The sequence below is a fragment of the Rousettus aegyptiacus genome, unplaced genomic scaffold, assembly GCF_014176215.1.
Source record: "Rousettus aegyptiacus isolate mRouAeg1 unplaced genomic scaffold, mRouAeg1.p scaffold_m13_p_3, whole genome shotgun sequence".
Classification (NCBI taxonomy): domain Eukaryota; kingdom Metazoa; phylum Chordata; class Mammalia; order Chiroptera; family Pteropodidae; genus Rousettus; species Rousettus aegyptiacus.
This window is the reverse complement of record NW_023416306.1, coordinates 170,718,088-170,740,915: the sequence shown is the minus strand read 5'-3', so window position 1 is coordinate 170,740,915 and position 22,828 is coordinate 170,718,088. Positions and strand designations below refer to the sequence as shown.

Sequence of the window (22,828 nt, the reverse complement as noted above, 5' to 3'; positions counted from 1 at the left end):
GGCCCTGGCACACCTGGGTGGACCCTGGGAACTGATCAGTTTGAAATTCACTGTATTCAACCTCGAAACGGTACACGAGGGTGCCTCCGACTGCCTGCCGCCCCGCACACACTCCGGTGCCTGAGGCCTGTAGAGGAAGTCGCGCTCCCACACTGGGCCCGGTGACACCAGGCCAGAACCTTCACCTTGCACGTCGAGAGGGTTCTGGCTGGAACACTCCCCCCACAGCCAGAGAGCTCTGCGGTACACCCCTGACCTCCTCTGCGATCAGCATCGGCACCTCATTCCACAGACAGGAAAGAGCCTTGGAGGAAGTCTGCCCAAAGTCTGCAAGTGCTGGCTGCTCCCGACCTGTGCCCTGGGAGTGCCCTTCACGCAAGGGCCTAGCAGGACAACCGCGGTCCCAGGCGTCCAGTCCTGCCTCGGAAGTCCGGGTGCGGAGACTCATGTGCTCCAGCGCCCCCTCCCCACCACGGGGGCTCTGGGCCTCCAGGAGAGGGCTGAAGATTCTGGGGAGGGGGGCTCCGTCCTCTAGCTCTGGGTACAGTGGGCCTGCTAGAGCAGCCAGGGGCCCTGGACCCTGGGGGGCTGAGAGGAGACCTAACATACGCCGGGCAGGGGGCTCCCTGGGCCCTCCCTTCTGCACACATTCAGCCTGTCAGGACATGAAGCTTGGCCAGCTCCCCCGGTCACTACTGGTGACCTCTGACTGCCACAAGTGGGGGTTGGCGGATTGTCTGATTTGCAGTTTCCTGGGGTCTTAACAGGAGTTGCAATGTGACTCTTGTTTTGGTCTGGGGTCTCCCCGCTCTTCCTGAGTTAACAGTGAGAGAGGCTCGCCCCGTGGCCAGGCTGGCCCGCCCGCTGGGAAGGCCTGACGAGACTGCACCGGGGACAACCGAACGGGAAAGAAACGGACAAGTCACGCTCGCTCAGGCCTCCGGGGCCCGGCCTGCTCGGTGCTCGGGCCTCGTCCTCAAGGCGCACCCCGGTCCCAGGCCCCAGGGAGCACTCCCGAGGAAGGGCCCCCTGGGACGGTGGGAGAGGAGGCGTGGTGTGGCCGCAGCTCTGCCCGACTTGCTGTGTGACCCTGGGTCTCAGTCTGTCATCTGCAAAACGTAGTGCTTCGGGACGCCCGAGGCCCCTTCCCCAACCCCCTTGCGCCACCCCGGGCGACGCTGTGGAGGAGGAAGAGCTCCTCAGGAGTCCGCTCCCACCGGCTCGGGGCCTCGGTTCGGGCGCCGCGAGGGCCCTGCCCTCCAGAACACTGGGGGTCAGTGGCGCGGTGCTGGGAAGCGTTCGGGGAACCTGAAGCCGCTGACTGGGAGGAACTGGACCCGGGGACGAAACGTGGAGCGGGGCGGGGGGCGGCCCGAGGGAGATGCGCTTTACTGACCGGCCACCCCCAGGTACGAGGCGTCCCACGCGAGTCTGTGTCAGGTAACCCTTCGACGATCACGTCGCGGAGGGAGCGGCCTGCTCAGGGTCACGCTGCTCATCAGCAGTAGAGCGGACGTGGTCCCCGTGCCCCGCCCCCACACCTTGCCCCACGCATCCCGGTCGCCCGAGTGACAGGCGGCCTTTACAATAAGCCGGTGACCTCATAAGTAAAATGTCTTCCCGAGTTCTGTGAACCGCTCTAGCAAATTCACTGAACCCCAGGAGCGGGTTGCGGGAACCCCTGCCTTACGGCCTGTTGGTCAGAAGCACAGGTGACAGACAACCTGGACTTGTGCCGGGCCGCTGAGGGTGGGGGTGGGGCAGTCCTGTGAGACCGAGCCCCTGGCCTGCGGGACGCGCAGGTGAGGCGCCCCCCTCGACCCCCCGGGGCCCCGGCTCAGCGTCCACCCCCTGCCCCACGTGGCCTCCGCTCCGCCTCGCCGCCTCTGGGTGGGGAGAGGAGCCGCGTTCCACGCCAGCTCCTCTCGCTGCCCGGGCCAGTCTGTAACTGGTCTGGGCCAAGTTCTCGCTTCCTCCCTCTGGGGTTCAGCGGTCCCAGCTGCAAGACGGGCGCACGCCTTGTGCCATCTGCCTGTCACCGGTGACGCTCAAACGAGACGACGGATGTGACGCACGGAGCCGGCATTCTGATTTCTCCAGGACTTCTCGTCCATCCTTCCAGACTCGACGGCTGCTTTTCATTACGACTGTTTTGGAACGTTCCCTGAATTATCCTGAAGTGCAATTCATAGATCATATTAACCAAAGTCTATAAATTAGAAAAGAATCATGCCTTTCGTGCACTCTGAAGCAGAGAGGTGAGAAGTAACGTACAGTGAGGCAGATCGCAGCGTGCGAGAGTTCACACGACTGCGGCAGGAGACGCTCGCTCCCACTCGCGGTGCTGAGGCCACAGACTGACCCGTCGCCTGGCCAGAAACGGGAGCCCAGGCTGGGAAGAGGACGTCTAGATTTTACTGTCATCACCACAATCGCCATCCCAGTCTGAGCTCCCAGCGAGGCGTGTGCACTGCCCTTGGCCACCCGGCCCATCACGCGGCACCCAGAAACCCAGACAGGCTGGGCCGCACGCTCTGTGAGCCGAGCTCCGTGAATGGCAGGGGCCAGCGCCCCACACAGACAGCTGCGGATGCAGGGAGGTGCGGCCCCACCCCACCGACGGGACACGCGGAGTCAGCGTCCTTTCTGTGCTCGGAGGAGCGCCGGGCCTCAGGAAGCGGACAGCTCCGCCCTGTCCCCAGACAGCCTCCAGATGTCAGTTCCTACGGGAAAAGCCCGAGTAACCCAGCGACGGACTTGCCCCGTCCACTGGGACAATCCCTGAACCCAGGGCCTGTGGGTCCCGAGGGAACCCGAAGCCGGCCCTGCACTCCGGTCCCCGCCCCGGGAACCGAAGACGCCAGCCTCCATGTCGGTTCAATCAATCAATCAATCAATCAAGCAAGCAAGCAAGCAAGCAAGCAAGCAACCGACCTACCTAGTTACGTATCTGGCTAAACGGGCCTTGGGTTCAGCCCGAGGCTGAAGAATGAGTGTCCCAAACTCACCGCTGTACGGCAGAGTCTGTGGGGCCGTGCACACGTGCGTAAATGCTTCTCCAGCTGCACAGCTCACACATGTGCACGTACTGTCAGCAGGTCATGCCTTGGGCGAAGAAAAAGCATGATTCTCAGGGGGCCCAGCCCCCCCACCACTCAAGGTTCCGCCCGTAGACGCAGATCAGGCCACAGCCAACAAACCCTGGTGGGTGACTGCGACTCAGGATGAAAGTTTCAAATCGGGGCACTCGCGCATGGTGACTTCACCCCCAAAACTGGCTGGTGTCTCCCCGCCCCACACCAAGACACCTGTCCAATCCGAGTCACTCACTACCTGACACCAAGTCACTTCCTCAGAATGGGCGACAGGTTCCTTATGTGAAAACGAGGTGGATTAACTGATTTCCTTGCAATTCATGGTGAATTTAGTAAAGCAACCAGTAGTTTTTACTTAATGGAAATGGCTGCGTTGGGAGTGTCGGCCGTCTGATTCAATTAGAGGCAGCTTTGCCCCTCGGTGTATCTTCAGCTTGGAGCCCACATCCTGGGGCGGTGCCGGGGCTCACCTTACACTTGGCTCGCTTCACCAGGAGGCTGGGGCTCTCGGGCTCCCGGCTGTTTGGTGCCTGCACCGTTCCAGGCCCGGTGCGGGTCACAGCGCACGGCTATGGGTGAGCAGCCTCCCTGCCGCGCACCCCAAGTTCACAGCAGCAAAGCCACACCCCACACAGCCTCCACAGCAGGAAAGCACACGACTGAGTATCCGTTTTATACAGGACCTATGGGACGCCCGCTCAAAGCACGTTCTTTACCTACTTAAAAAAAAATACCGCTGAGGTTTAAATCGGGTCCCGAAGCTGCAGTTTATCAGGCCAGGACACTGAAAAGCCAGCTTACTCCAGGGTCTCAGTGCCTTGTCTTCCCACTCAGTCCCCACCCGATTCTGGTGGCAGCAGCAATGACAGTAACAATACTCACAGTACTAATACTGGGCGACTAATATGTGTCAGGCGGTCTGCCGAACATTTTACATTCTAGCTTATTTAAACGTAAAATTAACCCTCTATCACCCATTTTATAGGTAAGAAAATTGAGGCACAGAAATATGAAGTAACTTGTCCAAGGGCTCCTCGGCTAGAACGTGGGAGAAGCAGGCCGTGAGCCCAGCGGCGAGACCCCATGCCCGGCCTCAGGCACCGGGCTCTGCGAGGTGAGACTTCTAGCACAGTGCTGGCCACATCCGCGGCCACCGAGACACCTACGGCCCGGAAAGCCTCTGTCCTCCGTCCTCCCTCTGAGGCGAACACTGCAAATTCCCAACACGGGCCACACGCACGTTTGCTTCTTTGCTCTCCCGGCCCTGCTTGGAGACGCTGGTACCCTCCGCCCCACTGTCCGCACCGAGCCCACGGCCGCCCGGGCTCCCAGGGCTCCCAGGGCTCTGGGGCCTTTCTCTGCGCCACCCCCCCACCACTCCGCCAGCTCCAGCCTCCTCCCCACGGGCGCCGGGAACACTGTCTGCCATGTCCCCTCTCCCAGCACACGCCGAGCTCGGCGGCCGGGCCTTGCAAGCGCTGGTCCCTCGTCCCGGGAGGCGCGTCCCAAGTCCGCGCCCTTCGGACGGCACCGCCCCCCGAAGCCTCCCTTGGCAGCCCGTTTCCCTTTCTGTGCGCCCCGAACACCCTGCTCCCACCTTATCAGAGCACTGAGCACACGATGTTATCGTCGGCAGGTTATGAATTTGTTTACCCTGAAATACTAAGTGCCCCGAGGGAAAGACTCATGGATCCATTTCTCATATGCTCTGCCCACCAGTTTCAGAACTTTTAGTAAAAGTTCGTTAAACACACGAATGACGATTGAAGAATAAAGCGTCACTCGCCCCCACCGGCCAGTCCGTGCCCCAGGTGGATGGCTGGAGGACACCGCGGAGCAAACCCGTCCCCCACAAATGGCGGAAGACGTAAACGTTGCCTCCGTCTCCTTGAAATCGTCACTCTCCCTCTAAACCCAGGATCGGGCAGCGGTTCTGTGCGAACCCGCGTAAGGCCAGGCCAGCTCGACGCGGCCGCGGGGCCAGGACGCGCTGGGAGCCTGAGCCCTGCGTACCTCCCTCCTGGGAATTCATGATGTTCAAGGCAAACAGCATGGCGTTGGAGAACGTGGTCGCCTCTTCCTTACTCGCAAAGTTTAAGCCGTAGACTTGGCGGGCATCTCGCCACTGGTGGAAGGTCGGAGTTGCCTGATTGTACTTCAGCCCTTTCACGATTGAATAATTGATCACGACCTGGAGGGGAAAGGAGAGAAATCCGTGTAAATAAATAAAGGGTAAGTGAGCGGCGAGAGCTGCTGTGGGGCAAGGAAGCGTATTGTGTGCCCTGGGGCCATCGGAGGACAGAGGGATGGGGGGCCACGGGGGGTCACAGGAAGGGGAAAGCACGTCCAGCTGCTTTCCAACATGATCGAAGAAGAGTGAAGGTTCGAAAACCAGTTATTTCACTTAACTGATGATGCTGTGTAGTCATAACCTCCAGGTAAGACCTGAGTGAGGAGTCCAGGTCCCTTGGGCCTTGTCCTGGCCCTGCCACCCAGCTCTGTCACCCAAGGGGATCACTGCACCTTTCTGGGGCCCAGTTTCTCCAATTATAAAATGAGGATGATAATCCTGGCTCTACTGACCTCACGGGGTCACTGCTAAGGTCACCTCGTGATACATGTGTCATCGAGACTTCTAGACACGAAGATCCTTTCGGCGATAGTCTCCAAATTCCTACTCCTGCCTCCGAGGACCCTCGCACAGGGTCTGCTACTTATGACACGTCAACAAGTGGGTTATTAGTTAGAGCAGGGGCCCCCAACCCCTGGGCCCGGACTGGTCCTGGTCCGTGGCCTGTCAGGAGCCAGGCTGCACAGCAGGAGGTGAGCGGCGGGCGGGCGAGCGAAGCTTCACCTGTATCTGCAGCCGCTCCCCAGCGCCGGCATCACCGCCTCAGCTCCGCCTCAGAGCATCAGGCAGCAGATTCTCACAGGAGCACCGGTCCCCGGTGCCAGAAAGGTTGGGGACCGCTGAGGTAAATGATAACGCAGAGAAGTCACAGTGTGCCACACAAATGCACAGCATCATTAATATCTTTGTTATCAGTCAACCAAGAAACAGCGACTGGCTGCTAGGAGCAGCGCCGGCCCCGCAGGGAAGCCACGGAGAAGACGGAGGATCAGGCATCCGGTGCTCACACGCGGCCAGGGGGGTCCAACCAGTCCGTCTGACCTCCGAACGCCTCTTTCAGCAGCCTAACGGGGGACTAGTTCTAAGGTCTTTAAGACTACATTTAGCAAGTGGGGCTCAGTGGAAACGTGGGAGGTCTAGAGCCGTCACTCTGTGTCCCTAACCCTCTGCTCGGAGTCACATGATCTAACGTCACAGGCCTCATCAGTCGTTAGTTTTCCTATTTGCCAAGTGGGGCAGGACCTGGCCGAGGCGCGGCGCCCCGTGGCGTGCCGTGAGGACTGAATTCTGCACGGCGCTCTGGCGCAGAGCAGGCGGTCGGCGTGGACTGCGGAAGCAGAGATGGGTGCAGCGAGCAGTGTGGGGACGGCCCGCTGCTCGCGACGCTTTAGCGGGAGCACGAGACGACTTCTCAGACCTCCCCTGGCTTCGAGCTCCAGCGTTCTGCGATCTGAACTTGGAGATCACTCCGTCTACTGTGCCCTGGTCAGGAAGGCGAGCTCAGGGAGGGATTCGGAGGCTGGATGGCTGCGGCACTCAGCTGAGCACCCTGATTTATTCCCCCCCGCCCCCCCGCTGTGCTGCAGGCTCACATTGAGCCAGAACAGCTTTTTCCCAAGCCTTGGCCAGGTGGAAGGTGGGCTTAGGTTGTCCTGTGGTGGACAGAGAGCAAGACAGAGTGAATGCAAACTCAGGTTCCCAGGTGGTTCTCACTCCAGGTCATCAGAGAAAAGGCCGGAGGTTCTGCGGTGTAGACGCCGGATCGCAGGCACAGTGCCTTGTGCCTAAACCCGCTCTTGAGACGAGAGTGGGCGCACCGACAGCGGGGTGGCGCCTAGCACCGGGAACGAAGGCGCCTGCTCCTTTCTGCCCCGTAAGTCCAGGCCAGGGGGCCTGGGCCTCAGGGGACGTCGGCGCCCCGGAGCAAGCCGGAGGGGACCGCCTCAGAGGCAGGGAGCGCGGGAAACCACGTGATGTCCAAAGTGGCCGAGGGGGACTGAAGTGAGGCGAGAGACGCTGCCAGTGTGGCACCGCTGTGTCCAGGGGTCTGTGGGGTCCGTGGGGGTGTTCTGCGGAACCGAGGTTCAGAACCCTCTGCTCGAAATCCCTGGTTGGCCATGTTCTGGGCGACGCCAACCCAGAACGTGGCCAAAGCAGGCGGTGGCAGGAACTCAAAACGACCACGGAGAGTATCTCACGCGATCCCCTTTTTACAGGTGGGAAACCAAGGCCCATGGAGAATGAGTGACTTGTCCAGAGTCACAGAGTCGAAGTTAATGGCCCAACTGGATTTAGAAGCCACGCTTGTAGCCTACGATTTCGTGATGCTTCTGAATTATCTGTACAATCAATTGAAACCTTCCTATAATTCCTTCTCCGACCCTAGCTCTAACCTCTGGAACCTCACAAACTGATCCTCTAACTTTGGAGATTTTCAGATATTAGACTGGGAGCGTGCGAAGAGGCCCTTCCAGAGGCCCCCGGTCTGCGGTTCCCTGGGTTCTCTGTCACACGCGGCTGGCATCTCCTCCGACTGCAGCTCTCAGGAATGCCGTTTCTGTTCTATGAACAGCTAGAATGTAACCACGAAGGCTGCGTCCCAATGCCGCCGTCTGCTAGCTGGGCACGGCCCCCAAGCCACGACTGCTCTGAAGACGACCGTGATTCCCCGTACAAGCAACGAGCAGAGAGGGGTCTGAGCCAGACGGTTCTAGGCTAAAATCTGGGCTTCATTAATCTGCAGGCGAATAACCATGGCCAAGCTCCTGACGTTAGTTTCTCTCTAATGAAGGTAATGTTACACATAGAGCTGCACCAAGTGTCCTTGTTATATGTCGCTGTGAACACGTATTCCTACAGGATATACCCCTATAAGCAGAGCTGCTCCGTCGATGGACGTGACCCTTTAAAACTTTATATTTACTATTTGAGAAAGTTATTTCTAAATCGCCTCCTAAAAATAGAGTCCACGCAGCGTGTTTTGGATGTGTGTGCAGACGACACAGGCCAACATGTCACTCGACCATCTGCTGGAGGCATCCGCGTCCGCCGACTGCCAGGCAGGCCTCGGGCGCCGACAGTTACAGTCTCTGTCTCTACCTCATGGTTCCACTCCTCGGTTCGCTCAGCTTGGAACGTGTACGTCACTGCGAATCCGCTGCGGGGTGTGGACTGGCTTCATTTAACACCCGCTCCCCGCCAGAGATGACCAAGTTTCTGCCTATTGTCAACTTCGGTCCCTTTCGCCTGTCCTTGACCGCCACAAAAACGGATTCATGTGGTAGGTACATTTGTTTCTGGATTCTTTCACTCAACAGGATGTCTATGAGAGTCACCCATGTTACTGCGTTTACAGATATTTAATTCACATTGACTGCTATATAACATTCCATATTTTGATACATCACAAATAACATCCATTCTCCTGCTGATAGATACCTGTGTAGTTTCTAGCTGTTGATTACTATGAATAAAACTCATAATTTCATGCACGTCTTTTAGTGGACACAGGTACTCATTTCTCTTGGGTGTGAACCAGGAGTGGGTTAAGGAACAGGTGTGCACTGAGTTTCAGTGGGTCCTGTCAAACCATTTTTCAAAGTGGTCTTATCAGTTTATACTTCCGGCTGCTGTCAGCATCCTGGAGGAGTGAGAAGGTCCCTTTGTATCTCCCCTTAAATGTACAAGTTGGGCATCTATAACCCAGCAACGGTTCCTCAGCCTGAGAACGCGGGAGAGCCCCGCCGATGGGAGCATCTGGAGGGGGGTGCACCGGGACGCGTGGGGGAGGCGGAGGGGGGTGCGCCGGGACGTGTGGGGGAGGCGGAGTGGGGGAGGCGGAGGGGGGTGCACCGGGACGTGTGGGGGAGGCGGAGGGGGGTGCGCCGGGACGCGTGGGGGGGGGGCGGGGGGGGGGTGCACCGGGATGTGTGGGGGAGGCGGAGTAGGGGAGGCGGAGGGGGGTGCACCGGGACGCGTGGGGGAGGCGGAGGGGGGTGCGCCGGGACGCGTGGGGGAGGCGGAGGGGGGTGCACCGGGATGTGTGGGGGAGGCGGAGTGGGGGAGGCGGAGGGGGGTGCGCCGGGACGCGTGGGGGAGGTGGAGTGGGGGAGGCGGAGGGGGGTGCGCCGGGACGCGTGGGGGGGGCGGAGGGGGGTGCGCGGGGATGGTGTCTGCAGGTGCAGTTCGGTGGCTGCCGAGGCCCCAGCTAACACGGCAGTGGCGGGGTCGGGGTACAGCCCCCACACCGCGGCCCCGGGGAGCGTGAGACGGGCAGAAGGGCGCTGGTGTCGGAGAAGCTGGCTCCGCCCCCTCCATCGCTGCGGAACCGGTAGCCACGGTGACATGCGTCTAGGAGCACAGTGTGCCAGGGGCCAGGGCCGTTAGTAACAAGACAGCGCTGCCAGCCTAAAGACCTGGCTCCCCCAACACCTGCTATGTCCCCCACTGTGGGGGTGGTGCCCCGAGACCCCGGTAGACTGGACATACCTACCACCTGGTCACCCAGAGTCAATTTCCATGACAACAGCATCCCCCTTGATAAGAGGAAACAAAAATTTGCTCTATAGCACCATCTACTGGGAAATAAAAGAAAGACCTCTAATTATCAACCTGCTGAATTAGGATCAAAACGATATCTAAACAAGAGTCCACTATCTCAAATGAACATGAACAAAGTCACAGCAGACTGTGATTTCAATGACAGAGAATTCCAGACTTTAGTAATAAAGAAACTCAACAAGATACAAGTAAACTCAGGAAAGCAGTTCAATGAGCTCAGGAATAAAACTAATAAATGACAGACCGAAACCATAAAAAAGAACCAAACAGAAATTCTGGAACTGAGGAACTCAATGAGTGAGATAAAGAATGCATTAGAAAAATACTGGCAACAGAGCAACCAGGATGGAAGAGAGAATCAGTGAGCTCGAAGACAGAAATCCAGAAATGATTCAGGTGGAAGAGGAGAAAAAACTAGAATTAAGAGAAACGAAGAACTCCATGGAGTGCTCTGATGCCGTGAGAAGGAGCACTGTGAGGATGATGGGTGCCCCGGGGCGCGGGGAGCGCCGACTCAAAGAAATAACCGATGAGACTTCTGAAGCCTAGGGAAGGAGCTGGACATCCGCGCATGAGATGCTAAGGAATGCCCAATTACCTCAATGCAAGATGACCTTCTTGAAAACGCATTATATCAAACGTGTCAAAAGTTAATGACGAAGAAAGAATTCTCAAGGCAGCCAGGGGGGAAAAAGTCAGTAACCTACAGAGGAAACTCCATCAGCTTATCATCGGATTTCTCAGTAGAAACCTAACAGGCCAGGAGAGCGTAACGATATATTCAAAATACTGAAAGAAAGAAACCACCAGACAGTACTATATCCACAAAGTTATCCTTGAGATACGAAGGAGAAATACAGACTTTCTCTTACAAAAGCTGAGGGTGTTTAACCGACCCTGCATTACAAGAAATGTTTAAAGGAGGCCTTCTACCTGAAATAAAAAGACAAAAGTATACACAAATTTTGAGTAAGGTGAAGGAAATTCCAGCTCTATTTCAGAATAGAGTATTAAACAATTACGACTAAAGGTTAAAGGAAAAAAAAGCATTAAAAATAGCTGTAACTACTATAACCTGGTGGCAATTCTTGTACCATTGTCCTCCTGGGGTTACTGGGAGACTGAAATAATAGACATAAAAGGTGGCCCATGAGCCAGAAAGAGACTAAACGTGTGAGATGTTCCTACTTGGTTATAAAGCCAGGAAACGCTGTCTCTCTTGAAATGTTTGACCTTTATAATCCAAACTGCCTGGAAACAGACCCGTGAAAATTAGCCTTTTCTCCTGAGGTCCACGAAAGTTACTGTGGACCCGGTTTCCTGCCACTTCCTCTGACGCCTTGGTTTACGAAGAACCTCCATGTTCTGAAGCGAGCATGTCCCCTTCATCTGAGGAGAGACTGTGGGACATGCTCCCAGTGGGAGGCTGTGCTGGTGACTCTTCTGTCACACGCCAGGGGCTCTCCAAGTTAAGCGTCAACACGGCCCCCGTGAACTTACACGAGAGACCAGGGCAGACTGCGGCCAGTGCCCCGCGCGGGAAAAAGGCCTCCTTCCAAACGAGCCCCAACGGGTGGCGTCCTCTGAGGGGGGCAGCGAGGCACCGAGAATCCTGAGAACAAGGAGCATGCTGGCTTCCGGGAACCCGCGCTCCAGCCCCGTGCCCTTTCCAGCACACCATGCCACCCTCCCAGTGTGCCCTGGGGACATCCAAGAGGCAGGAAGCGAATGAAAAACTGGTCATAATACAAGTGATCACTCAAGGGACACCCATCGCGATCTGAGAACTGCACGAAGTAATGGTCCTTCTGTAAAGGTGCGTACCAGGCTGCTACAGCCCCCACCCACGGGGGTTATGACAATGTATCAGAGGTTTTGGTTGTCACCATAACTGGGGCCAAGGGTGCTACGTATCCTGCAACGTCTGGTGTAGTGTGCCTCTAAAAGGCAGAACCAGAACCGATGAACTGGAAGGACAGGGAAGCAGTTTCTAGAAGGTTTTTAGATAAGCCTGCCTACCTGTAGGCTCATCATCGATAAGGGAGAGGGGTGCCTCTGAAGGTGCCCAGAGTCCCCGGCTGGCCAGACTGCCTTTAACCAGGGGTCCTGGAACAGTGATGTTCCTTTCACCACAAGAATCTGAAACCTAATAGGGCTATTTTGGTCAAAGCAGAAACCATTCAACAGGCGACACAGAAAACAGTCTTAAGTTTCTGTTCTCTCTTTGCTAATTCGCTGATTGCTGCAGATTGCAGCTGACTTGCTGCTCAGCTCAGCGGCTTAGCCAGCACAGGACTCCAGAAGATGCTGCTTAGGTAGAGTTCTTCACAAATGCTGAGACTACAGACCTGTTGATTTCATTGCTAAAAATGTCCTCGTCGATCATTAAGCAGAGGTGGAGGTCGAGCACTGAGACGGCAGGCAAGGTCACTGTGGTTAGGCCGCACGGCCGCTTTCTCCACGTCTCTGTCTTGGTCCACGTCACCCCAGACGGCTCCGTCTCAGCTGCGGGTACCGACTTACCTTGCGTTTGCAGAGGAGCTTACCAGGTGCTCTCACAAACCATTACATCTGATTTGCCTAGGATGCACGACTAGACAGAAAAATGGTCCTAGACTCTTCAACTCATCTTGGCATCCCTTCTGAAATAAGACTTAGGGGGTTGATGAACCCCAAATCTCCGTCGTTACGTTGCTTGTAGCCATGTAGGCGCAGGACAAAACCAACGTATCTGCCCGACACACTTCCAAAGCTGTTTCACGTCCACGACTTTACTCTAATATGGCACTAACACGGTGAGTTAGGTGGGGCGTGGACCGGTCTCTACGAGACAGATGCGGAACTGAAGTTCAGAGAAGACAGTGTGCTCAAGGTCTCACGCCTTACGAGTATGAGAATAGGGAGAGGGACTCTGAGCCCAGATTTTCTGACTCCAAACCTTGACCTAGTTTTTTTGACCTCTTTTCCCTGCATGCGTGTGTGCGAGTGCGAGTGTGTGTGTGTGTGTGTGTGTGTGCGCGCACGCACCTGAGGGCTTGCGTGTGACCTGTTGGGTGCACACGCCCCCATGCGTGTGCCCAGTCACCGGGCGCTCACCTGCTGGTCCTGAAGCTTGACTCCGACGACTCTGAAGGTGTTGCTGGCGGTGTTGTGGTAGATGTTAATCCGGCTGAACCCCTGCTGGCCAGGTTTGATCGGCACCCACTTCTTACTGGTGTCATCGTAGACCATCACGGAAGCCCGGGCTTGGCAGATACTCTGTTCACTGCAGAGCAAGAAAAGACTTAAGCGTCAGCGTCGGCTAGAACGGAGGGGGGCTGGCTTTGCCCTCTTCTGAAACAGAGACCAATGGCTGCGTGACCCAAAGACACGGTCTAACTGCCAGGCCTCCCGACCGTCTACGGACAGGCTGCTCCGTGAGGTGAGGCTTCACTCTCCGGGGACCACGGGGAGCGGGGAGGAGGTTCTGCACCGACACCTTCGACAGCCGGGAAGGGACGTGCGGCTTCCCCTCCGGGGAGCAAGGCGCCTGAATGAGGAAGGAACCGCGACTACAGCCTGCCGACGGTCCACAGTGCTCCCGGCACTGCGTCACCTAAGACGACGTGCTCAGGCGCCTAGGCGTCACGCCTCACGACGTGGCCGTCACCACCCCGGGCGTTTCGCAGATAAATAAAGAGTGGCTCGGAGACTTGGCAAGATGTGTACAAACCCCCATAGGTACTCGGTGATTAAATCTGGGATTGCCCACCAATTGTCTGACTCTAGAGCACGAGATGCTATTCTTGCCAACACCCAACGACGAACTGCTCAATCTATGAAACCATGATCGGGCGGCATTGTGCAAGCTACACAGACAATAAAATAACTAGGTGATCTTCTAAAGAACGAAGCGATGTAAATGAAAACCAGGAGATGATGCCCCCTACTTTGCTGAAGACATTCATTCACCGAGCGACTTCGTCTGTCCAGAATGTGACAGAAGCCCAAGGAAGAAACCAAAGAAGTCCCTGGAGAAGGAAAACTGTCACCCCCCCAAATCACGTAGAGCTCCTTCCACCATCTTCAAAAGACGTCTCTCGGTGCCCACGGGCGTCTCCGCTTACACATAAGCCTAATAACCCCGAGCATTCACGGTCTCAGTGTCGAGCACGTAAGAATCCTTATATTAAAAAGGTAAGGTGTGGCTGTGACGGGAAGGCACACCGGCACCGGCGAGGAGGGGCTGTCGCCCGAGAGGTGGGCCACGTCAACACAACCAGAGACTTAGAAACAAAAAGTTAAAGCCTAACGGACAGCGTGGGCCCAGGTCATGCAAGCAGAAGTGTGTACAATGGTCATATGATAAGACCCAGCCACCGGGAAAAGTCACATTGTGGTCACTTTACCATATTTAAGGCAGGGAAACAAAATATTAGAAAAAGATCCCACTCCCCCACCCCGGTGGCTACTGGGCAACAAAACCGTGGTTTTTAGGAGACTGGCCCTCGGCGACTGGAAACTTCACCCACCTGGCGTGGCCTGCGAGTTCCGGGGGGCAGAGCCGCCTCGGGACCCGGCTGCCCGCTGAGTCGGACAGCGGACGACCCAGTGTACAGATCAGTGTCATCTGACCAGTAAGTCGGTGGACAGTGCACACACGGGCCTTCCCTCCCCGTCCCCTCACCTCCCTGACACGGATCCCTCTGCACGGTTTACGGTTGTCCAGCCAGCGCCCTCCTGTGTCGGCGCTGGGTCTCCAGCTTGCGCTGACCCCGCCCCAGTCTGCTCTGGGGTTTGCGAGTCTAGAGCGTGATTGACATGAGCTGCCCCCGCCTCACGCCGAGGGCTCTGTGCACAGATGCATAAGGAGTGAACTACATGGGTTTTTTCGTGTGTGTTCAATTGTGCTGTTCCTTTTTCCCATCATTAACCATTCACTGAACAAATTTTTAAGGGGAAATCCACGATGAGCAAAGTAGGCATGAGTCCTCCGAGAAGACAGCCACATCATTCTGCCAGGGAAGCAAAAAACAAAAAACAAAAAAACCCGCCGATGGCACTGGGCTTTGCTTTGTGTTTTCGAGCCTGAAACCACGTATCTTTTAAGAGAATGTGCTTAGGAGGCACTGTCCTTCCCCTAGCCAAGTCTTTGGGCTAAGGCCCTGTCCCCATGAAGTTTGCTAGACTCTGACGGGCCTTGGTTTAAATCAAAGTTCCGTCCCAATAGAAACCGAGCGGAAACCAGGTTAAGGGCTGGGCTGTGGCACTCGGTGCTGCTGGGACCCGGGCTCCAGAGTGGGGAGGGATCCTGAGATGCAGCCCGGTGTCCGTCAGCAAACTGCGGACTTCACCGAGACAGAGGGATCCGAGTGAGACCCCAGCTCTGCCACAGGCGCGTGACCACGGGAGCCCCGGAGAGCACGCTGGGGCAGCAACTCCAGGGAGGCGCAGTGCAGCGGGGCGATGCTTTCCAGACTCCCTGAGCGGTGGCACGGGAGCGTGCCCTTCAGAACTCCAAGGCCAGCTACGGGAGCAGAGCTGCTGCCTCTGGATGGCCATGGCGTTTGCAGAGGCCATACTTCTCCAGGCCGCTCTCCGCCAATGACTGAATGTGGCCGGGCTGTGAGTGCCAGCCATTCCTGCCCGGCCCGGGGCCACCTCGTGCACGGCCTGTGCGCTGTGGTCTGAGACACTCCTGACTCAGCCCTTCCTGCCGTCTCTCCCTTCTCAGACGTCAGACCTGCGCCCTGACCGCCAACCCCCCACCGCCCACATCCCCCTAGGCTTCATGTCGTCCGGGTCCGGATGAATCTCTTGTACTCTTATGGACCTCATCAGGGACAAGGTCTTGCTGTCGTCTACTTCTGAAAAGCCCAGAAGCGACAGGCCCTGCTACCACGCGGTTTCCCTGAGGGCAGGGGCGTCTGTCTCGTTCTCCACGAGGCCCTAGAACCTGCCACAGGGCGGTGGCCGACTCAATGCTCGCCGCAGACTCCCAGGGCTAAAAAGCAGCCGAGAGGCGGCCTGGCCCACCGCCACGTCCGCGGCATGCCTTCCCGACAGCCATGTGTGCACGGAGCCTCCGGACGAAAACCCGGGACGGGGAGCTTTCTACTCTCCACAGCAGCCCACTTCATAAATGGCTTTAGCTGTCCCCCCCGTCCTGAGCGACATTCCGCTCCCTGCCCTCCGGAGTTACGAAGGTGTTCTGGAGAGCCGCCCACAGCCCGGTGGACACCCAGAGGGACGGCTTGGTGCTCCCATTCGTTGCTCACGTGGCAAAGCTACGCGCCCCCCGGCCAGCCATCGCTCTTCCCTAAGGAGTCCCAGTTTGCCACGTTTTCTCTCAGTATCTGCGTCCTACAACTGGATGTGATAATTTCATCTTAGTCAGACAAGAACAGGCGCCAGTGAGTCAAAAGCGTTTGGTGACGCAGAGAAGAGCGTGGCAGTCGCTGCCCTCGGCGAACGCGCAGCTACTCAGGAAACGAGACAAACGCCTGCACACCGGGCCTGGAGGGGTTGGGGGCGCCAGGGCAGGCTTTCTGAAGAAAAGCCGTGAGGGCTTCGCAGTGAAGAGCTTTCTACCCCAGCGAATTCAGGAAGGGGATGTGGGATTCGAGGGGGAGGCGACCTGCCGGCGGAGGCGGGGAGGTGGGGCGCGCCGTGCAGAGGACCACGGTGTCACCTGCGCCCCTCGCGGCTTTCCGGGTTGCTTGGACGAAGGAATAAAGTGCCCACTGTGTGCGCCTGCCACTACTAGGTGCTCGAACACCGATAACTATTTTTCTTATTGTAATTACAGGCACAGGTTTCTATTTCTGTTGTTTTTGACATTTAAGGTTCAAATTGAACTTGTGGTTAACCAAGAACCCTGTTTTTTTTTTATTACCCCATTTGAATAGTGCTTGTCTGTCTCTGCTTGCCTTAGTCCCACTGACAAAACCAAAATGTGAGAAAACATTCATTTATTCTACTTAAGAGGTGTCTTGCTTATTATCCCTTTGGAGTTTTGGTTTAATAAGCGCTTGATTGTTATGTACGTGGTCACTGCCTCCTCAGCCTGGATGACATGCAGATACACATATCCATAGGCTTAAGAAACTTCATTTGTCTAAATCTATATATCATGAGGAAAGTAAATGTTTTCTTTTTGAGGATATTATTTATTGAATGACTGAATGACTGAACTATTTTTTGAAAACGCACATACACAAAATTCCCGTTACTAAATTTAAAGTCTGTTCCTGCTTCCTCCCCACCCGCCCCATTCAGCTTGTGCCCGTGTGGACGCGGCCGGGGGTCCCTGAACCACGTGATGCTGGAGAGGAACCTGAACCAGGCTGGTTCTCACGAGGGCGGCGTCTCGGACGGGCTGCTTTTATGTGACCAAAGCCATGAGCTGACAAGTGGGGAAAATCAGTCGAAGCACACTGTTTGGTGTGTGCTACGCGGCGATGAACGGCCAGGCTGACGGGCTGTCCAGGGACTCTGAGCAGTTTCCTGTCTGTCGGGAGTCGGTCCAGCCCTTCTGGGAAGGAGCAGGCTCCGGGCCCCACCTGCTGGGCTCCCGTCCCAACTCCCTACATACACGTCCAGGAGGAGTTTCTGGGTTCCTTACAGCCTCACACACACGCCATCCAGCCACACTCTTTCCTGGGCCCGGGACCCCCTTCCACCCCACAAATATCTTTCAGGATTTTTCCAGGCGTTTACTATAAAAACTGTAAGGACAGAGTGTGAGTTCATAAAGTCAGGCCCAAAGGCTGTCAAGCCAAAAAAGGGGACGGCGAGGACCAGGGCGACTGCGAAAGGCTCGTTGGGAACCGTGCGCCCAGGGCTGGGCTTGACAAGGGCACAGCGCTTAGGCCCCGCGGCCCCGTGCTCGGCTCTGCCTCCCGGCACTGCACTTGCCAGTTTGTCCTCCTCCTCGGCACCCGCTTAAGTGTCTGTCTGGCCCGCGCGGCGGCGAGCGCCTGGAAGGCGGGGACCCTGTCGTTTCCCCTTTGTGAACTCGGCCCTCTGTGTGCCGTGGACACTGATAATTGCACGTAGAGGAAATGGCTCTCTAACTGTGAATAAATACGTTTATGACTGTGCGCCCACGCGAAGAGCCCACTTACAGCCTCACTCTATTTATTCTCAGAGAGAGTCGCTGCCAAATGACAGCATCTGTGGCCGACTACCGTCCGCGCTCTCCGTCTCGCTGCCGCGGGGCGGGAGACTGGCCTCCGGCCAGCGCAGGCTGCCTTCCCCGGCCCCCGGAGCGCCGGCCCAGAGGCCGCGTGCTGTTGCCTGGATGTCTCACTGGGAGACGGGACCGACACCTGTCCGTCTGCCCCGCGCTGGAGCAGGGGCCCCGCTCGGCCCGACGCCCTGGGTGGCGGCTCCCGTCGGACGGAGCAACCCCTCTCTCTCCAATGTGGTCTCCCCAGCAGGGCCGGGACTGCGCGTGCCTGGCCCTGAGGGGTCCCCGGGAGGTGCGGCATCCAGTGGTAACACCGGGGTAGTCCTGGGCAAACCGTGCGGTGCGTGCCACCGTACTGGGAACTCTTCTGTCACTGCAACGATGGTCACAGAGCTAAACACGTAATCGCCGGCCTGAACGCGCGTTCGGCTGAGGGGAGCGGGCGCCTGCCCACGTCCTCGCCCGTCCTCGCCACTCGCTCGCTCTCCGGTCCCCCACCGGAACCTGGCTCTGTCCCTCAGACACGCCGAACTCCGCACCAGGTCCCCGACGTGCCGCTTCCCGATCGCGACGGGTGCTTTTCGGTTCTCGCGTCGCTCGCTCGCTCGGGGCATCGTTGCTGCTGACTATGTCCTCCTGTGTGACAGCCTCTCCTCCTCGACTCGGTCCTTCGTCCTCACGCCTCCTGGTCCCCCATCTCCCTGGCGATTCCTTGTCGGCCTCCTTCGCTGGGTTTGTTCTCCTCACCGCTTACATCGGGGGCTCTCGAGGGGGGGTCCACGGAAAGGCCTGGAGAGCCCACGTGGCCTCTGGCTGTTTGCCAGGATCGTTTGCAAGGGCGTCCACGCCTTCCCCGCACTGGGCCTTCGCGTGCTCCCAGCGGGTCTTTGCTCCAGAACAGATTCAGAGCCGCCTTCGACCTCCGTGTGCCTCGGGGTGAACGACTCGGAACGTCTGCTCTTTCCACTAGATGCCCATGGGTCTTTCCTGTGCCTCGGAAGAATGAGGTAAGGTGTTTAGGAGACTCCGATTCGCTAAGTCGCAGGTGGGGCCTGGGTCGCTGTGTTTCAACACACTTCCTGCTGATTCTGGTGCACACGGCTCAGGATGTGAAGGCTGAGAAGCACCGACTTTCAAATCTTTTTATGGGCTCTTTCACCCATGGCCAGAGTTGACGCGATCGCCAACACAGTGACAAATGCCATGATGAATGAACCTCTGATTCTGACCTTTCTTCCAAGCTGTGGAATCACATTTCCAACGACCGGACAGTTCCGCCTGGACGTGCCTCGGAGACCTCACAATCCAGTGCGCTTGTCACAGAAAGAGCCCCTTCCGCCGTTCCCTGAGCAACCACCCAGGTCTGAAACCACGAGGCCACCTTCTTCTGCCTCACCCTCCGTGGCCAACTGCCACCTGCTCTACTCCCCAAGCCCCTTCGGATCTGTTTCTCTCCTCGTTGCCATGTCCTAGCCCTTGTCATTTCCCGTCCAGACCCCGGCAGCAGGCTCCTCCTGGTCATTCCTCCTGCCCCTGGGTTCAAGTGTCGTGGCCCCCGACTCATCTTTCACCACGGGCACCAGAAGGACCTTTAGAAAATGCCAAGCTGACCGCGCCTTCTCTCACTGGGAGCTCTGCCGCGAACCACCTGTGCCACCCCAGACAAATCGCTTACCCTTCCTGTTCCTCAGTTTCCTTATTTGTATCTAATCTTTCCTTTACCCGTCCTATCTTCTTCATGGGGCTGTGGTGAGAATTCAAAGGCTTAGAGCAGTCCCTGGCATCCGCCTGCATTGAAGGACATGAGCCACTGTGGCCCTTACATTCCAGTCCTTGCCTACCTGTTCACAGTGGACCCACCCGCCCTAGGCGTGGCCTTGTGAACATACTCACGGGCCCCCTACCAGACCCTCCTCTCTCTGGCCTCTTTGCTCCAGGTCATGCGGTTCCCTCTGCCTAGGATGCTTTTCCAGCCTAGGATGCTTGCCAGTGGATCCTACTCATCCCAAAGATTTAAGATATTCGGTACCTCCCTCAGAAAGCCCTCCTCGAAGCCCCCGGCTGTGAAATGAGCTCTGAGCTCTGTTAGCACATCCCCCCACCTCAGCACCCTAAGGGGCTGTCACTGCAGGACACTGTAACGACTGTCTACCTGAGGTCCCTCTGCGGGGCCCTCAGTGCCCCCAGGACCGTTTCCTCCTGGCGGGTCCCTCTGCAGGCTGCTCCAGGGCTTGGGTGGCAGCTCCCCTTCCACCTGGTTCTCTCCGAGGTCCCCAGGGGGCCTCCCTCCCTTTTCTCCCGGGTCTGACGCTGCCCACGCCCTGCCCCGTGCAGGTCAGCGGAGAAGGGTGGCCTGACTCCACAGCCCGGCCAGTCTGACAGCAAAAAACGTTTGGGCCAATGAAAATGGGTTTCTGGTATCGCTCAAGAAACTAAAGAAGGAAGACTCCCTCTGCCTAAGATGCTTTCTCCTTCCTACACCTGCACATTGCATCTCAGCGCCTCTCAGAGCTCAGGTCAAGGGCCGCTGCCCTCGGGACACACCTCCTTCGTTCCCATTCACTTGATGACTTAGAGGAAGGTGCGCTGCTGGGCTCGGAACGGAAGTGACATGTACCTCAAAGTGCTACTGTAGGCAAAAATACAGGGTTCTGTGTGAACGGGCAAACGAGCTAACAAAACGTGATCATTTTGCTATTTTTCTGGATGAAGGTGGCTAGCCACCTGTGTGCCTAACAGGTATAGGGTGGAGGCGAGAGGCCTGGAGAGGGGGTACGCCCCCCGACGCCCGGAGGCTAGCATGTGGAAGAGGTCGGACTCCACACCTTCCCTGCTGCTCCACTGAGTAATGCATTGTTACCACGGATGGCTTATCCATTTCATTATTTCCAGAATCATTTGAAAGAAGTTGCAGACACCAGGATACTTCAAACCTAAAGGTTTTTCGCCTGCATTCTTTAAAATAAGAGCATTCTAATATGTAACTAAAATACCGCTGCTACACCTAAGAAAATGAACAATCCACCCAATTTACCCTCAAATGTTTTGAGCTGTGTGCGGACCCAGGATCCACTTATGCATCACGTCTGGGCTGTCTGCTTACTCTCTTCTAAGCCAGGCTGTTAGGACAGGTTCTGTTTGCCATTGATACTGACGTTTTGTGTGTGAAGAGTTCGGGCTCGCTGTCTTTTGGCCGTCCCCGTTCTGGACTGTTTCCCCGTGATTGAATTCAGATCAACGGCAAGAACGTGACGCAGGTGGCCGTGCACACGTGTTCCGTCACGCACGGCGGGCCGCACCCACCGTCGGCTGCCTCCCCGGAGGGGCAAGGCTGGCGCAGGGACTGACTGCCGGCTCCCCCCGGACAGGGGCCTCCCCCCTCAGCAGCTAGCGGCCATCTACGGGGCGACTTTCTTTTTTTCTTAATGGGAACAGGCTAGAGACAGGCTTAATGTTGTGTTCTAAACGTAACATGTTTATTCTGAACCGTCTCGTGCCTGGCAGCTAGGTTTCCGTGATCCTGCCACTCGGTCTAGGACGCTTGACGTCATCTCAGCAGAAGCCCCGACATCCTCCTCCCAGGTCCCAGTGTCCCTACCGGACGGAGCCACCGTCTCGAACGGGGTGCCCGCCAACCCTACGCGTGCTCTCCCTGGCACAGTCACACCACCGAATGTTTACAGAAGTGCTTCTCAAGGCTTGTTTTTGTCTCAGGGCTGCTCCGCCCCCGCAGGAATCACTGAGGATGTCGAAAAGCACCTCTTTACATAGGTTACGTCTATCACTTACTGTATTTGAGACTAAAATTGAGAATTTTTAAAAACAGGAGAATACACCAGCACACACTTCATTATTTGTCACAGTGACAATGTCAACACATGTCACATAGCTTCTGGAAAATTCCCAGCTGCGTTCGTGAGATAAGAGTGAAAAAGGCAAATGATGTCTCCTTTTCATTATAAGCACAGTTTCGACTCGCAGACCCTGAAAGGGCTGGTCTCCTGAACGCGTGGAGAGCTGGGCATCACCGCGATGAGAACAGTAAATCAGGTCTGCGGCTAGCCACGCGCAGAGACTCGAATGGTGCCACTCAAGCCCCATTTTGGGGAGTACTAGAATTAAAGAGAGGATTTGGGTAAATGAAGAATAAATTCAGTATTAAACCCAGACATCTCCTCCTCCACCCAAATCGGCCGGGAGGCCCAGACGGCCACGCCACGTGCAGTCGGGACGTCCGCCTTTTCACCACTCCGGTGCCACTGTCCCCAGATGCGTGGACAGCGGGTCTCCACGTCCCCGGGAAGTGTAGCGGAATCGGGGCGGAACACTCCGCCAACAGTGAAGCCTGATTCTGAGGCTGAGCCCGTCTCACACCACGTCCCACACGTTTTTCAAGGCCCCTGGTGCTGTCCTTCCCTTGGGGGAATTATGTGACAGGCACGTGGACATGAGGGCTACTCCGGTCTCAAAAAATGCACAAAATTAAATGTCTGTGTCCCAGAGTGTGTGGCGCTGCCCACTTGGGGAAGTGGAAAGGGTTTTCAACACAGCCTTGGGACAGGCCTAGCGAGCGGCTGGGCCGGGGACTGGGCTGCTGTGCTCACCTCTGAGAGGAAACCAGTCGCCTAGGAACGAGATCCGGCCGAGCCCCAGCTCATAGCCCTGATTATCAGCACGGCCACTCGGCTCAGTGCAACAAACATCTGACAAGTGTGTTCCATTTACTGGGCACAGGGATGGGCAGAAACGAGTAACAGTGTGTCCTGCCCCAGAGAAAGCCTCCCTGTCTCTCTCGGTACCAAGTGTGAAATAATCAGGGACAGCAAAGGATGGGAGAGATTAGGAGGCCTGGAGTCTAACCTTGACTCTGCG

At 56.9% G+C, this 22,828-nt stretch overlaps 1 protein-coding gene across 4 annotated transcripts in view; it reads right to left on the bottom strand.

The window, feature by feature from the left end:
- The window catches only part of EVL (Enah/Vasp-like), a 116,725-nt gene that overhangs the window by 30,753 nt on the left and 63,144 nt on the right, over positions 1-22,828 (bottom strand). For all 4 annotated transcript variants that reach the window (XM_036238412.1, XM_036238413.1, XM_016119520.2 and 1 more), the window contains exons 2-3: positions 12,883-13,051; positions 5,109-5,286 (exon numbers count right to left, since the gene is read on the bottom strand). In XM_036238412.1, coding sequence (XP_036094305.1) covers positions 5,109-5,286; positions 12,883-13,051 — 347 coding nt within the window. The remainder of the gene's footprint in view (positions 1-5,108; positions 5,287-12,882; positions 13,052-22,828) is intronic.